Source organism: Lampris incognitus, chromosome 9, assembly GCF_029633865.1.
Source record: "Lampris incognitus isolate fLamInc1 chromosome 9, fLamInc1.hap2, whole genome shotgun sequence".
Taxonomy (NCBI): domain Eukaryota; kingdom Metazoa; phylum Chordata; class Actinopteri; order Lampriformes; family Lampridae; genus Lampris; species Lampris incognitus.
The window spans coordinates 56,767,989-56,784,594 of NC_079219.1; the positions used below are offsets into that span (position 1 = coordinate 56,767,989).

General features: G+C 46.2%; 1 protein-coding gene across 1 annotated transcript in view; it reads right to left on the minus strand.

The window, feature by feature from the left end:
* Positions 1-1,715: 1,715 nt before the first annotated feature.
* Positions 1,716-16,606, minus strand: part of LOC130118090 (cingulin) — a 29,333-nt gene continuing 14,442 nt past the window's right edge. The window contains exons 12-20 of the mRNA XM_056286418.1: positions 16,211-16,432; positions 15,852-16,100; positions 15,158-15,328; positions 11,784-11,945; positions 7,063-7,236; positions 6,663-6,781; positions 5,255-5,363; positions 4,052-4,215; positions 1,716-3,377 (exon numbers count right to left, since the gene is read on the minus strand). Of these exons, the coding sequence (XP_056142393.1) occupies positions 3,239-3,377; positions 4,052-4,215; positions 5,255-5,363; positions 6,663-6,781; positions 7,063-7,236; positions 11,784-11,945; positions 15,158-15,328; positions 15,852-16,100; positions 16,211-16,432 (1,509 nt within the window). The 3' untranslated portion in view covers positions 1,716-3,238. The remainder of the gene's footprint in view (positions 3,378-4,051; positions 4,216-5,254; positions 5,364-6,662; positions 6,782-7,062; positions 7,237-11,783; positions 11,946-15,157; positions 15,329-15,851; positions 16,101-16,210; positions 16,433-16,606) is intronic.

A 16,606-nucleotide genomic window follows, 5' to 3' on the forward strand; every position in this document is an offset into this window, starting at 1 on the left:
GAAAAGAAGCGGCTGGCGACTCCACATGTATGGGAGGAGGCGTGTGGGAGACTGCAGCCCTCCTCGGCTTGGTAGAGGGTGTGGAGCAGCAACCAGGACGGCTCAGAAGAGTGGGGTAATTGGACAGGTACACTTGGGGAGAAAAAGGGGGGGAGGAATCCCCCCCCCCAAAAAAAGGACAATGGGGACAGACCAAGTTAAAGTTAACCCTTTACTTTTATTGCTGCTAAAATCATACGCAATAGAAAAGATGATTTTTTTTGTATAAAGTACAAATTCACAGTGACAGATCATTTCAATAAGGGATTACGTACCATCATCACAAACAACTCATATTAAGTACCTTCATCATCATCATCATCAAGTGCCTTTTCCATCCAGAGAGATGAGGTGCACATTGCATTGCAGCGATATGAAATACAGTAAAGACTAATTACTGATTGTTCAAACTGTTTAGAAAAATCAAGACTCAAAACAAACAAACAAACAAACAAACAAGAACCTCCAGACTTCATACGGAATCGAACACTTCACACACAAATCATTCCGACGCACGCGGACGAGAACAACTCAATCACGACTTCTTCCAACCATTTAAGGCATCTCAGTGAACTGTGTGTCACCTCCTCACGGAGTCGGTGGAAGGGGATGCATAGGAGACGCTGCCGGGAAGTGTTGGGACAGGGATCGTCCGGCCACCGGTGGGTGCCTCTCGCGAGACAACCTCCGAGGTGACGCTCACGGGGTCAAGCCGAGTCCGGGGAGTATTTGGCGAGCGGCACGCCCGTTTCTCAAAACTAGAAACCACAGAGCTGAGACTCGCCTCTGATGTCACACCTGTGACGACACCAGTTCAAACCCGCTCTGGTGAGGATGACTGGGCGCTTCAGTTGGTCGACTCCCTACATACACGTGTGTGAATTCTCGTTACCTAACGGCCCTTCTTTTTTTTAACCACGGCTAAGAAGCGCTGAACCGATTAGTCGAGTACGGTTTTGGTAGTCGAGCGATCGTTTGGGTCATTCGTGTAAAAACAGCGAACGTTAGTTGGTTGCAGTTTCATAAATGCTACGGTCTGCTCGTCTCCCTGTGATTTACATCATCACCGCTCAGACTAACGCCCCTTTTCCACCACGTGGTACCGGCTCAGCTCGACTCGCCCTTTTAACGTTTTCCATTACTGCAAAGTACCGGCATTTTGGTAACGGTCACCACTTTTCTGGTACCACCTTTGTCGAGGTTCCAGAAGCAACTGGAGCGGGTACCAAAATCAACGCAGACCTCCGATTGGTCAGAGAAACGCGTCACTGCGTCATCAATGCGCGCATGGGATTTCGCCTGAAAACCAGGCGTCGCTATGACGACCAGCCACACCGAGGGGGTACTGTTACGGTAATGGAAAACGACACAGAAGCGAGTCGAGTCGAGTCCACGTAGTGGAAAAGGGGCATAAGTAAACAGCTTGAAGGCGTCACTTTGGACTCTGGAACCAGAAGATGGCGTTCACCTGTAGTTCTGACTTTTAACAAACACATGACGGAGCGGAAAAAATAACCAATACATTGATCGATTACGGAATAGCTGCAGCCCTACCATTATATGTCAATTATTATGGCATCAGTTCTGAGGGGACAATGTGGCCCAGAAGTCCATCGTGACTCTGTTGCGGTCATGTTTTCCGTTCCAGTTTATTCCAACACCGCAAACCGAGTCCTGATTCTGTCACTAGAGAAGAGTGATTGGGATCACAAACCAATCTGGTGCTGGGCCAAGGAAGGGCATTTTCCTGTGGAATTCCCCTTTCGAGCTGACTGTGCACACACGCACACTAGCAGGACATGGAAACAACGCAACAGAATACACAATCTGAAGACAAAACCCGGCATTCATTCTGAAATACCTCCCAACACTAAAACAGCTGGATCTGGTCCATCACAATACAGCTTTTGAACTAAGGGCACTGAAAAATTCTCGACCACACTGGTCACAGACGCAGTTTGTTCAGTGTTCGCGTGAGGCCCGCAGTGTCTCGATTAAACAGTCACGTTTGTTATGTACACACGTTCATGTTAGCATTTGGTCCATGTTACGATTGTTTTATGACGAGAAGTTTACCTTCAGTTGCACATCTTGAATTCATCTCTATGCCCGGTGGAAAAGTCAAACTTGGCATTAGCTAGTCCTGTTAGCATAACATCTGTCAGTACAGCCAGTTAGTTAGTCTTGTTAGCATAACATGTGTCAGTACAGCCACTTAGCTAGTCCCGGTAGCATAAAATGTTAGTACAGCCAGTTAGCTAGTCCTGCTAGCATAACATGTGTCAGTACAGCCAGCTAGCTAGTGCTGTTAGCATAATGTGTGTCAGCACAGACCATTAAGACCAGTGCTACAGGAAGAGAGGAAACTATCATCATAAAACTGGTAAACGTCACTTGTCAGTAATGACAACATTTTTCAGTATTCAGTCAAAGACGGAGCCATCAAGGTACGTGCTTAACCCCAGAGTCTTAACTCCAGTTTTGCTTAAGAAATGCTTAAATATGACATTATTTATGTGGAGGGGCGCCATTTTTAATTTTTCGCTTTACGTTTATACCTCACAAGAGGTAATCATTCTCCTGATCTGATCTACAGCACATGTGACATGTTCCGCTCTTTACAACGCCCCAACCGCTTCTTCTTTGCTTCAAGTACCTTGCTGTGTTTTCAGACCAGTTGCTGACTTTATATTACCGTGGTGGCGCCCCCTAACGGGAGCAGCCGAAAACCGTAGTAGCAGTAGATATGGCGTAAAAGTCTGAGTGGTAGTGGTCTGTAGTGCAATGCTTTGCATAAGGTGGTGCGTACAGTGTGTATACCCCCCCCCTCGCCCCAGCTGTACAGTTCAGTACATTTGTGTACATTGTAGTGCTTGGAAAATAACTCACAACTGCCTCTAAATCCGCCTCTCGCCTCATTTCCTCCAGTTCATTCGAATACTTAGAAAACAGTACAGTTACTAACCCCTACATCACTGACCCACCCTAAACCCTCTAACCCACCATAAACCCTCCCACCCGTCTCTGTAGTGCATATAATTAACCCTTTTGGCCTTTTTCCAAACTAGCTATCTTGCTGAGTTATCCCTCCCCCTTATGTCTTCTTCTGTGGTGTTTGGAGGTCCACCCTCGGTTGTTCTCCAAACCCACCCCTGTACCTGGGACTGGGGGATGGGGGTGGGAGATGGGGGGGGGGGTTCTAGCAGGAGCTGGTCTGTAGGTTGCCCTCTGTAAGGATGGAGGTGATGGTAGAGGGATCGTACAGGCTGTCGTCATCGTCCTCTGAGCTCAAGGCGGAGGAGTCCAGAGTCGGGTGCCTCGCCACCTGCGCCTTCCTCCTGTAAACCGGACACTCGTCATTATCACACTGGTCATTTCCCCCACTGGGACAAATAAAATCTGCCTCAGCTTTCATCTCTTCATTATCATTACCACCATTACTGCGGGTAGCATCATAATCACCATCTACATAGCCTGTCATGAAAACACTGTTATCTATGTCAGTTATATGTCAGTGCTGTGCTAATGCATTTGTTTATTTTCTTAGTATTCGATAAGCCTCACCACTCTCAAATTGTCAGTTTTACTGATATGAACGAATCACAGGCCTCCGCAGGCGACGTGAACGAACGGCTGCATCCCACTCAATGAGATGTGTGTATGTGTGTGTTTGTGTATGTGCATTTTATTTTCCTTGTGGCACATGAGTAATGCCGTCTTGGTTCCAGGTTGATTTACTCTGGAATTTCTTTGTAACAGCATGATCTAAAGTACGAGCCAATTTGCACGGTCAACCCCCCCCCCCTACCCGGCCAGAAAAAAACAACCGACAAGCAGTCGGGGGTTGTTTTTTTTGTGCAGATGTGTACATGCACACATACAACAGCACTAACACCAGGCCTCCTGTAAGCTGGCTTTCGGGAAGTGGTTCACGCTGGCTGCCAAGACTCAAACAGAAAGCAACAGGCAAGCCTGACTAAGAACGAGACACAAACAAAGAGAAACTGCGTACTTGAGCTCCGTCTCCAGGGCTGTGACCCGGGCTTGTAAGGCGTCTTTGAGCTCCATCTGTTCTTCCATCTCTCTCTGGGCCTTCCTCCTCAGCCCGTCCATCCTGTCCACCTCTGTCTCACCTTCGTCCACCTGCCTCTTCAGAGACTTCACTTTCAGGGTCAGCTGCAACGCACAGGAGGAGTCCATTGTTATGTTTCCACGTGAGAATTTTGAAGAAGCAAATAGGAATAGCTACATCTAACTGCCAAGTAAAAAAAAAAAAAGAGAGAAGAAGAAAAACTCTACTAAACTGCAAAATAATGTCTTACATGAGGTAAAAAAGTTGATGGACCGCTAAAAAGATTACACAATGCAGAGTAATTAAAGTAAAAACATTGCTCCATTGACATGATTTTTCTTTTCACCCTCTGAACCCGTTTCTTTTATTTATTCATTTACATTATTTTACTTTAATTTTTTTCATTTTGAAGCACTTTGTGACTGAAAAGTGCCGTATAAATAAATTTCGCTCACTGACTTTGAATTTTATCCCTTTTTATTGGGGGGGGGTCCCCCTTTTTCTCCCCAATTGTATCCGGCATATCACCCCACTCTTCCGAGCTGTCCCGGTCGCTGCTCCACCCCCTCTGCTGATCTGGGGAGGGCTGCAGACTTCCACATGCCTCCTCCTATACATGTGGAGCCGGCAGCTGATTCTTTTCACCTGACAGTGAGGAGTTTTGTCGGGGGGACGTAGCGCGTGGGAGGATCACGCTATTCCCCCCAGTTCCCCCTCTCCCTTGAACAGGCGCCCCCGACCGACCAGAGGAGGTGCTAGTGCAGTGACCAGGACACATACCCACATCCGGCTCCCCACCCGCAGACACGGCCAATTGTGTCTGTAGGGACGCCCGACCAAGCAGGAGGTAACATGGGGATTCGAACAGACGATCCCCCGTGTTAGTAGGTAACGGAATAGACCGCTACGCTATCCGGATGTGAATTTCATGTAAAGTTGTTGTGGCCTGTGCACAGGGAGATTGTTTATTTACTTAAAATCAGCTGATGGAAACGTACCCGACTTGCATTTAAAGTTGTTCCATCTTTTCAGCTGAAGCTCGTTAAACAATGGACAGAATCACGGCTAATGAGTGTGGATCCAGGTACACAAAGAGTAAAATCAACACAGGACACACTGTATAGCTGGTGGTTTTGTGTTTACCTGGTCCCTCTGTTCAGTGTGCTGTTGTCGCTCCTCATCCAGCGTCATGTTCAGGTCTTTTAGTTTCCTCTCCAGGCGGCGCTGGGAGGCCAGCATGGCGGTCTTCTCCCTTTGTGCACACGGACATAGAAGACAGCATATTTGTGGTGTTAGGGCAACGGTGGGCTAGTGTCAAGAGAAATAATCCTGGTCTCTGAGGGTTCTTGCCTATCTGAACCCTTGACTGGCTGAGCTGTGGGGCAGGAAAGGTTAAAGGCGCAGTTAAGATTTTTTTTTTTATTATTACATTTTTTGAGCTGAAAACATGTTGGCGTGGGCCAGGGATGGTAGAACTCATTGTCTTTATGACAGATTCATCACACGGCTGCTTTGAGGGAGAAAATCTTACTTATGTCTGGGAGAAAACATGCATGACAGCAAATGCCCTCCAAATTGCCTGCTTACTATGGGGGCATTAAAGACGCCAAGACCCAGGTGACGAATACCACACATGAGGGAGCAAACGCATTAGACCAATGAATCATGAGGTAAGCAGACAGGTGACATACTTCCATTAGCTTTGGGCAGACTCGTGAGAAGCTGGGATATGATATTCTACTACAACACTGCCCCCTTCAGTCTAACCCACACCACCATCCCCGTCCTCTACATCCACACCCCTTTATACCTTTATACATGGACACCACCATCACCGTCCTCTACATCTACACCCCTACATGAACACCACCATCCCCGTCCTCTACATCTACACCCCTTTATACCTTTATACATGGACACCACCATCACCGTCCTCTATATCTACACCCCTACATGAACACCACCATCCCCGTCCTCTACATCTACACCCCTTTATATCCTTTATACATGGACACCACCATCCCTGTCCTCTACATCCACATCCCTTTATATCCTTTATACATGGACACCACCATCACCGTCCTCTACATCCACACCCCTTTACATCCTTTATACATGGACACCACCATACCCATCCTCTACATCTACACCCCTTTTTTCACCTTTTTCAAAATGTGAGTAGGTGGAAAGAGGCTAAATGAATGCTAACTTATTCTTCGAGGAGAAATGCTCCCTGCTCCCTTAATAACTATTGTTGAAGTATCTTTAAGCCGAGCAGTCAACCTCAGTCTACTCCCCCAAATGGAGTCACCAGGAGTAGAATTCTGTTTCTGGGGTGTTTGCTGTCTCAATCAAATAAGCACCCACACCCTCTTAGCGTGTATTCTTAAACCTAAACGCAACATTCTTGGTTCAAACCCCATCCCACCTCTTAACCATGTTTCCTGTTGCTTCCTGCTGTCCTGTCTGAGATAAAAACAGAAAAGGACCGTTGTCCATTGTGATGGGAGGTATGGGAACTTCATATTGTAATATGAGGAGTGTGATGTACCTGTCCTCACTCCGCAGGCGCTCATCCAGCTCCTGCACCTTGCTCTCCAGCTGGGACACCCCTGCCGAGGAGCGAGACTGGCCCTCCATGTCGGCCACACGACTCCTCAGCTCCTTCATCTACAGGGTTGGAGAGCAACAGTGGAAGCAGTTTTAGTAAGTTACCTGGATTGCAAATTCCCAGGATGCACTGCGATCAAAATTCTTAAATGGAGTAGGAGTCAAGGGCCTAAAAGAGTTATTTCAAGAGAAAATTAGGGTGCAAGAGTGTAGGAAATGAAAAACTCTTATTGACCAGACACACAGGAAGTAGAAATGTGACGACCTTTCTTAATCAATCTTCTCAAAAGCGACTAGAAATTTTAAAAGAGGTGTCAATAAAAACAAGCAGAAGCACACACATGTCGCTCCATGGCGTTCTTATCGAGTTCCAGGTCCTGTTTGGAGGATCTCTCCTGCATGAGCTCAGAGCGGAGCTGGTCTATCTGGTCTCTGGTCCTGGTTACTCTGTCAGTCAGCATCTCCACGCTGCCCTTCTCCTCCTCCAGCTCCACCTCCACACGTTTCAGCTTGTCCTGACAGAAGGAAGATTTAATCCAATTTATTGATCCCTGAGAAGAACTGGGTAATTGCAGCAGCAACGAATAAGTTGGAGGAAAAAAATTAGACCTAATGAATACTGACAATAGAGTCTTCATTATAGCAACACAGACTTCCTATTGGCTGGAAAGAATTCTTATTAAGCTGACTGTCGACAAATTCACAGATTCATAATGTTGGCACTTTGCAGATTAACTAATTGACAGCAGAACTAAGCAGCATTTATGATTTGTTAACCATTATTACATTTTAAAAAATATTCATCATTCACATTATAAAAATTACATCGCATTGTGAAACGAGATGAATACACCGATCAGCCAAAGCATAAAAACCACTGACAGGTGAAATGAATAACATGGATTATCTTGTTACAATGGCATCCGTCAAGGGGTGGGATATATCAGGCAGCAAGCGAACAATCAGTTCTTGAGGTTGATGTGTTGGAAGCAGGACAAATGGCCAGGGGTAAGGATCTGAGCCACTCTGACAAGGGCCAAACTGTGATGGCTAGACGACTGGGTTAGAGCGTCTCCAAAATGGCAGGTCTTGTGGGACCTCCCTGGTATGCGGTGATCAGTACCTACCAAAAGTGGCCCAATGAAGGACAACTGGTGAACCGGTGACAGGGTCACTGGCACCCAAGGTTCATTGATGCGCATGGGGAGTAAAAGACAGCCTGTCTGATCCCACAGAAAGGCCACTGTAGCTCAAATTGCTGAAAAAGGTCATGCTGGCTATGACAGACAGGTATCAGAACACACACTGCGTCACGGCTTGCTGCGTATGGGGGTGCGTAGTCAGACCGGTCAGAGTGCCAATGATGACCCTCTGTTCATCGCCAAAAGCGCCTAAGATGGGCATGTGAGTGTCAGAACTGGACCATGGAGCAATGGAAGAAGGTGGCCTGGTGTGATGAATCATGTTTTCTTTTACATCATGTGGACGCCTGGGTGCGTGTGTGTCGTTTACCTGGGGAAGAGATGGTACTAGGACGCACTATGGGAAGAAGGCAAGCCTGCGGAGGCAGTGTGATACACTGGGTAATGTCCTGCTGGGAAACTCTGGGTCCTGGCATTCATGTGGATGTTACTTTGACATGTGCCAGCTATCTAAACATCTTTTCAGATCGAGTCCAGCCCGTCATGACAATGGTATTCCCTGATGGCAGTGGCCCCAGGTGGTTTTAATGTTTTGGCTAATCTGTGTATGCATGTCCAGAAATGTGTACCAGTTAAGTTCATAGTAACAGACAGACCATAGCATTATTGTAAATCTAGTATAGTCCAGGAAAAACTTTGACAAGATAGTTGGTTGATGTTTTCATCGAGCTAATTTTATGCAAAATTTGAGGTTGCAAAGAAAGAAAATCTGAATGGGAAGATATACATACATAAATAAATAAATAAATAAATAAAGTAAATCCTAAATAATACCAAAAAGTTAATATGCTTGGCTGATGTGAAAAAGGTGCATTGATTGATCAGTAAGTTATGCAACGAAGAGCAATGGAAATGAAGCATTTTGCCAACTAGAAAAGTGCACTCGGATCCCCGCCAGGCATATCTCCCCTTCTCCGATGCTCAAACTTAGGCGAAAAACCAGCCGAGGAGTTGGAGGAAGAAGAAAGACAGCCACTTTATTTTGTCATTGTACAGGTAAAAATTAAATTTTTCTGCATGTAACCCATCCTATAGTATAGGAGCAGTGGGCAGCTGCAGCACCCAGGGATCAACTCCTGTTCTTCTTTCCATCGCCTTGCTCAGGGACACAGGCAAGAGTATTAACCCTAACATGTGTGTCTTTTTGATGGTGGGAGGAAACCAGAGCACCCGGACGAAACCCAATTGAGTTAGTACTCAATTGTGGTATAAAATGGGTTTTTCAAAGGCTGTGACTCACCGCAACCACAAGAGGTCCTTGATCATAAAGTCATAACTGTGCACAAAAATTATCACCCTGACAGGCCCTGTAGCATGCAAGATTAGCAGCGGGCAGAGACATGGACAGAAGAACCAGTGTTTTTCCTGCCGTTATATAAGACTTCTGCTCAGTGCCAAGTCGACTGAATGGGAAAAAGTTATTAATATGCAGGACTCATTCATTTTTTTTTTTCATTCATTCATCATCAGCCACTTCTCCGGGGTCGGGTCGCGGTGGCAGCAAGCTAAATAGGGCACTCCAGACATCCCTCTCCCCAGCAATGCCCTCCAGCTCCTCCTGGGGGATCCCAAGGCGTTCCCAGGCCAGATTGGACATGTTGTCCCTCCAGCGAGTTCTGGGTCTACCCCGGGGTCTCTTCCCAATTGGCCGTGCCCAGTAAACCTCCAAAGGAAGGTGCCCAGGAGGCATCCTAACCACCTCAACTGGCTCCTTTCGACGTGAAGGAGCAGCAGCTCTACTCCAAGTTCCCTCCGGATGTCCGAGCTCCTCACCCTATCTCTAAGGTTGAGCCCAGACACCCTACGGAGGAAACTCATTTCAGCCGCTTGTATCCGCTATCTCACCCTTTCGGTCACTACCCAAAGCTCATGACCATAGGTGAGGGTTGGAACGAAGACTGACTGGTAAACTGAGAGCTTTGTCTTCCGGCTCAGCTCTCTCTTCACCACAACGGTCCGGTACAACATCCGCATTACTGCTGATGCTGCAGCAATCTGCAGTATGCAAAAGGACTCAAGCTAAAAAAAAAAAATCCACCTGATGAAAATGTTCCCCGTCAGTCTGAGGATGCACAGCCTCCTGGGTGGACCCTTGCACAAATGCGACCACATCTAATATGAACTTGCACTTTCCAAAAAGAAAATGTTTACCATCCCTCTTTATTTTCATAACAAAGCTGGGTTTACGCTCGAGCATGCGCGACTCATATCTATGGTTGACTCAGATCGGGCAGCGACGAGAATATGCAACGCTTCCTGTTTTTACTGCAACTTAGAGGAAGTTGTCCTCTATACCTTTCGCATTTTTTGGATTATCAAAATTATTTTAATAATATCCGATGATGTCATTGCCGGGTCTAAGTCAACTGAAGATGTGAGTCGTGTACACGTGATCCCAAACGGTTTACTCAGCTTAATGTTATTATGAAAATAAAGAGGTTATTTTTGGTTCACCCAGTGTTCCTCCGGTTCTCCTGTGCCGAGATCAGCAGCGAATGATTTGCTGACTTTCAAAACATGATCAATTTATTTATTGATCACTGTCGCTCCCTGGTCTTAAGACAACAGTGGGCACGCGAGGCTCACATCTACGATTGACTCAGATCGGGCAGCGTTGGTCGAGCGAGCTAGGGTGAATGAAGAGGCAGCGATGGGAGTGAGAACAAACCCTTTTCAAAGGTTTTAAATCGCCACAACCACAAAAGGTTCATGATCATACATTCATGACTGTGCATAACATTTGTTAGGTTGATAGGTCCAGTAGCATGTGAGATTAGCTGCGGACAGATGCACACGCAGCCAAACACAATATCCCCTTCAGGCTACTACTGCCTGGCGGAGGTAATAAGTAAATTGTCTTAATTTTTTTTTCTTGAAGGTTTCTGGTGACACATTCTTCAAGTTGCACCCTGCACACAGGGGTATTGTGTACTCACTTTACATCAGCCACAGGAAATGCAGCTGACGTTTATAGTTTACGTTTTCAGAAGTAGGCAAGAACTTTTCACAAGTTGGTTAGTAACACGAATGGAAAATGAGAGAAAAACAACAGGGGTTGAAACGGAAAACTGAGAGCTGACTAGTCTTCAGTCATACTTTTCACCCAACTAAAAAGAGTTTCGCAGCACTCAAGCTAAAAAATCTACCTGATGAAACCGTTTCCTGTCACTCTGGATGCGCAGCCTCCTGGATGGACCCTTGCTCGAATGCAACCAAGTCTAATATGAACTTGTACTTTCCAAAAAGAAAAGGTCTGCCATCCCTCTTTATGTTCAAAATAAAGATAAGGGCAGCACGGTGGCCCAGTGGTTAGCACTGTTGCCTCACAGATGGAAAGGCCTTGGGTTTGAACCCCAGGCCATCCCAGGTCTCGTCGGTGTGGAGTTTGCATGTTCTCCCTGTGTCTGCGTGGGCTTCCTCCGGGTGCTCCGGTTTCCCCCACACCATCAAAAAGACATGCATGTTAGGGTTAGGGTTAGGGAAACCAGATGGGGGTATTTGTCCTGGTCGCTGCACTAGCGCCTCCTTTGGTCGGTCGGGGCGGCTGTTTGGGGGAGAGCAGAAATAGCGTGATCCTCCCACGCACATCCCCCTGGCGAAACTCCTCACTGTCAGGTGAAAAGAAGCAGCTGGGGACTCCACATGTATCAGAGGAGACATGTGGTAGTCTGCAGCCCTCCCTGGATCGGCAGAGGGGGTGAAGCAGAGACCGGGATGGCTCGGAAGAGTGGGCTAATTGGCCAAGTACAGTTGGGGAGAAAAAGGGGTAAATTTTAAAAAAAATAAATAAATAAAGTGGCTTTCTTCTTCTTTCAACTAGCAGGTAAAACAAACCCCAGCCTTATCTGCACGTATCTTACCTCCAGGTTACGGATCTCCCTTGCTTTGTCATGGTGGCTACTCTTGCTGGTCTCTAGCTCTGCCTCTAGGTGGCGCAACCTGTTTGTGAGCAGCTCTTTGTCCAGCTGGTGGTTGTCTCGTTCCTCACACGCAAGCAGGAGCTCCTTCTTCTGACGGGAGATCTACACACCCACACAGTCACCCACAGACACGCACACACACACAATCAATATTTACAACTTTATACCAAACAATGTTACTAATACAAAATGCATAACTTTCTGTATTATGTTAAGCACTCTGGGAGTCTAGAAAAGTGCTATACATGTAATGCATTATTATTATTTTTCTTTCACACTAATATCATCTGATGAAGGCCATTATTGCACGTCATTTCACCAGGTATGTGCTCACAGACGCATAATTTTCCCAAGTAAGCACACAAAGAGACACGTATAAACATATACAGTTTACAGACACATTCTCTCGTACAAACAAGTGGGAGTGATGAAGAAGGACGGGATGAGGAACGAGTATATTAGAGGGACAGCTCAGGTTGGACGGTTTGGAGACAAGGCAAGAGAGACAGATTGAGATGGTTTGGACATGTGTGGAGGAGAGATGCTGGGTATATTGGGAGAAGGATGTTGAATATGGAGCTGCCAGGGAAGAGGAAAAGAGGAGGTTTATGGATGTGGTGAGGGAGGACATGCAGGTGGCTGGTGTGACAGTGGAAGACGCAGAGGACAGGAAGACATGGAAACGATGATCCGCTGTGGCGACCCCTAACGGGAGCAGCCGAAAGTAGTAGTAGTAGTAGACTCTCGTACAAACACACCAGGGTTCCTACACATTTTCCATTTCAAAATTCCATACTTTTCCAGACTCAAATTTCCAGGCTTCTCAGTAGATTTTTCCAGACCATATTTGACCTCTGAGTACAAATAGCTAGATGTTTACCATGTCAATATATGATTTGAAAACCCAACTGTTAAAATGTATGTTACATTCTGACTATGTGTGCTATTATGTTGCTGTATTAAGTGCTAATATCAGAATCTGGCGGTCTATAAATACACCCAGTTGTAATGCTTCCCTAATGAAAGGTAAGCCAGATACATTTCAACAAACACTGGTTCCACCGTGGTCTTATTATTATTGTGGTCTTATTATTGACTAAGTTTTTTCTTTCCAATGAAATTAGAATTATTTAGCATATAAATTGAGACCCCACCTCCTCCTCTGCTCTTTCTGCAAGAATGCACAGCATTAAACTGTGACAAAGGGTGAAGATATGTAATATCATCATGAAAAAGCCATCACTGAAGAGGAGTAATTTAGGGTTGATGAATAATCACAAGATCAGTGTTTGTAGGCAGACTACAGATATTAAAGTACAGGGTGTAAAAGGCATTTCAGCCTGGGTGATTACCATGTGACTGATTTTGCATTAAATTACTAAACTGACCATTAGTAGCATCGGCGGGATAATTCGGCAGTATTTAAACTATCATGATTCATATCCACATTAAAGAACTCATCCTACATGCCAGCACTGTCTTTACATAAAATAAAAGGGCTGAAGGCTCATATATCAGATAAAGGGGGTCAGACTCTGCAGCATAGTTGTTCATGTTGGGAGAATTCATTGATTAAAACACTGTGAATGCGTATATGGACCAGCTAAAAACATTAAAATGGATGCACAAGCAGCAGAACAGACCAGCAGGGTGAACAACAGACTTATCATACATAAAATAGGACATATTTCCTCTCAGCCGTTCAGCTTTGAGTCGAGGCAGCAGTTCCTTTCTTTTTTGTCTGAGACTTCCAGAGAAGTCTCCACTGAAACTTCAAACATCTCTGCCCAAAGAGGAAGTAAACTAACCAGTGCTACCTATACCTGTATTACCTTCCCTTAACTACTACTACTAGTACTACTACTTTCTGCTGCTCCCATTAGGGGGCGCCACAGAGGATCATCTGTTTCCATCTCTTCCTGTCCCCTGCATCTTCCTCTGTCACACCCGCCACCTGCATGTCTTCCCTCACAACATCCATAAACCTCCTCTTTAGCCTTCCTCTTTTCCTCTTCCCTGGCAGCACTATATTCAGCATCCTTCTCCCAACATACCCAGCATCTCTCCTCCACACATCTGCACAGGTAACTAGGTAACCCAGCCACTGAGGACACATAAACCAGTGCATTTTTTTTCTGGGGGGGGGGGGGGGGTTCCTCACTTTTTCTCCCCAATTGTATCTGTCCAATTACCCCACTCCTCTGCAGACACGGCCAATTGGGTCTGCAGGGACGCCCGACCAAGCCGGAGGTAACACAGGGATTTAAACCGGCAGTCCCCGTGTTGGCAGGCAAAGGAATAGACCGCCACGCTACCCGGGCACCCCAAGCCAGTGTGTTCTTAGTGCCAGTCCCAAGCCTGGATAAATGGGAAGGGTTGCATCAGGAAGGGCATCCGGCATAAAATCTTTGCCAAATCAAACATGCGGACTTTCCCCTCTTAACATATTTAATAAATAATATAATAAATAATATATTATTGTTCCCCCCATATTTTTTACCCTCTTTTATAAAGAGAAAACCGAGAATGAGTTTAAAAAAAGTCACATAATTTGGTTTTCACGGCGTCTGTGCAGCCTTGTTTATTCACTGTGTCCATGGAAATGACGGTGAACGCAGCCATAAAAGATAGTCCATTTACTTTTCTGATAACTACATCACCGCATAACTCAATGTCCAGACAAGCTTAACATTTGGTTATTTGTGATGCTATCTATATATGCAATTCAAAGATATTCCCACATTTTCTTTCAATTTCATTCACATTTAATTTTTCCCCCCAATTTCCGGGTTTGGTACAGTTATAAGGCTTCTTGCCTCGCTTTCAACGACACCAAGCTTGCTCCGGCCCACGCTCTCTCGCACAGCGCTACACATTTTGGCCGCGTTGGCTGCCTGCGCCAAACGCCATGAAAAACACCCTGCTTGTACGATCAATTTATTCTTATCCATCCATTATCCAAACCGCTTCTCCTGCTCTCAGGGTCACAGGGATGCTGGAGCCTATCCCAGCAGTCATTGGGCGGCAGGCGGGGAGACACCCTGGACAGGCCGCCAGTCCATCACAGGCAATTCATTTTTAGAAATTCTGAATTTTATGTACTAGAAAATAGAATAGGGCCAATAAGTCTGGAAATACAAATATTTTTCCATACTTTTTTCCCATACTTACCCAGACATGGAAATTACTAAAATCAAATTCCATACTTTTCCAAACTGCGTAGGAGCCCTGGAATGGACCCATGTTGCGGTGACAGCAATAGCAAACTGAGTGCACCCACCCACACACACACACACACACACACACACGCATACCTCTTCTTCCAGTTTCCTCAGATTGGTGTGGCTTCTCTGCAGCTCAGCCTGGGCGTCGTTCCCGTGGCGCTGGGCTTCCTGCGTCTCCTTGCGTGATCTCTCCCTATGCTCCTCCAGCTGAGCCCGGAGTGCCTGTGCCTCCTCTTTGGAGGAGGCTGACAGAGACTCGTACTGACAGACAGAGGGAGAGACAGGAAGGAAAATGGGATTCGGATACTTCTGTTGGCTATTTCCTGTTGAACAACTGATTAAAAATCTCAGCTGCTGCTGTTATTATGCACAGTTTCATCAACACATGTGGAGGGAGTAATGATGGAGGTAAGCCAGTAATACAGGTGTCGTAAATGTTGATATTGTTATTCTTGCTTTTATTGTTGTGAATATTATGACTTTACTTTGGGACAGGATGCAAATTTTAAGTTCGGTGTAGGTGGTGGTGCATAGGCATTCAGCTGTTTTTGGGTTGGTTGGTATCATATCAGTGCCTGTGGGTGGATGGTGTGTGGGTGGATGGTGAGCTTGTGTGTGTGTGTGTGTGTGTGGGGGGGGGGGTGTCAAAATCTACACTATGTTAAAAAGATTTGGCGGTACTGTTTTTTATAGGGAAGTACATTGCAAAAAATCCTGGTACGAATTGCAAGATGCATCCACTAAATAAAAATCAATAATCAATAATTAATTTTCTCCCCCTCACCTCCTTGTTCAGTTTCTCCAGAGCTTTCTCCTGCTGTTGTTTGATTTCCCCAAGCTGGTTGTTGGCCTGTGTGAGCGCCTCCTTCTCTTTCACCTGGTCCTCCAGACGCAGGCTGAGCTCGCTGTGCTCCTGGCCCAGTCGAGAGGCTCTTCGTTTGGCCTCGTCCAGCTCAGACCGCAGCCCCCTCATCTCAGCGTGGAGAGCCAGCTCGGCCTCGGAGCTCTCCGTGGCGGTGGACTGCAGCTGGGCCTGAAGGAAATACAAACAGCAGGTTCACAGCCACTGGGTTTTTCAAGATACATGTGACTTTTTGGATATCTAAATACCGAGACCAAACGCCGTGAGACGAGAGACCTCACCTCTAGACGTGCGAGCTTGTCTTTGAGGCGTGTGTTGGCCTCCTCTTGCTCCAGCTGTGTGTCTTGAAGGGTGTTGAGTTCTAACTGAGCTTTGCTCAGCCGGATGTTACTGGTGTCTAGGTCGTCTTCGGCCGACAACACCTTCTCTCGGAGACGACTTACCTCCTTCTGCGCCTCACCCAGCTTTTGCTCCAGCTCTGACACGACTGCTGGGTCTTTAAGCTAGGGGCAAGAAGGCAAAGGAGGCATAACGACTAGTTGGAGACACCACCAAGTATATTAAGAAAAAAAAAAAAGATCACATGAAGATGAACAGAAAACTCAGGACATCAATAATATGTTTTTGTTTTGTTTTTTTGGACCCCCCCCCCTTTTTCTCCCCAATTGTATCCGGCC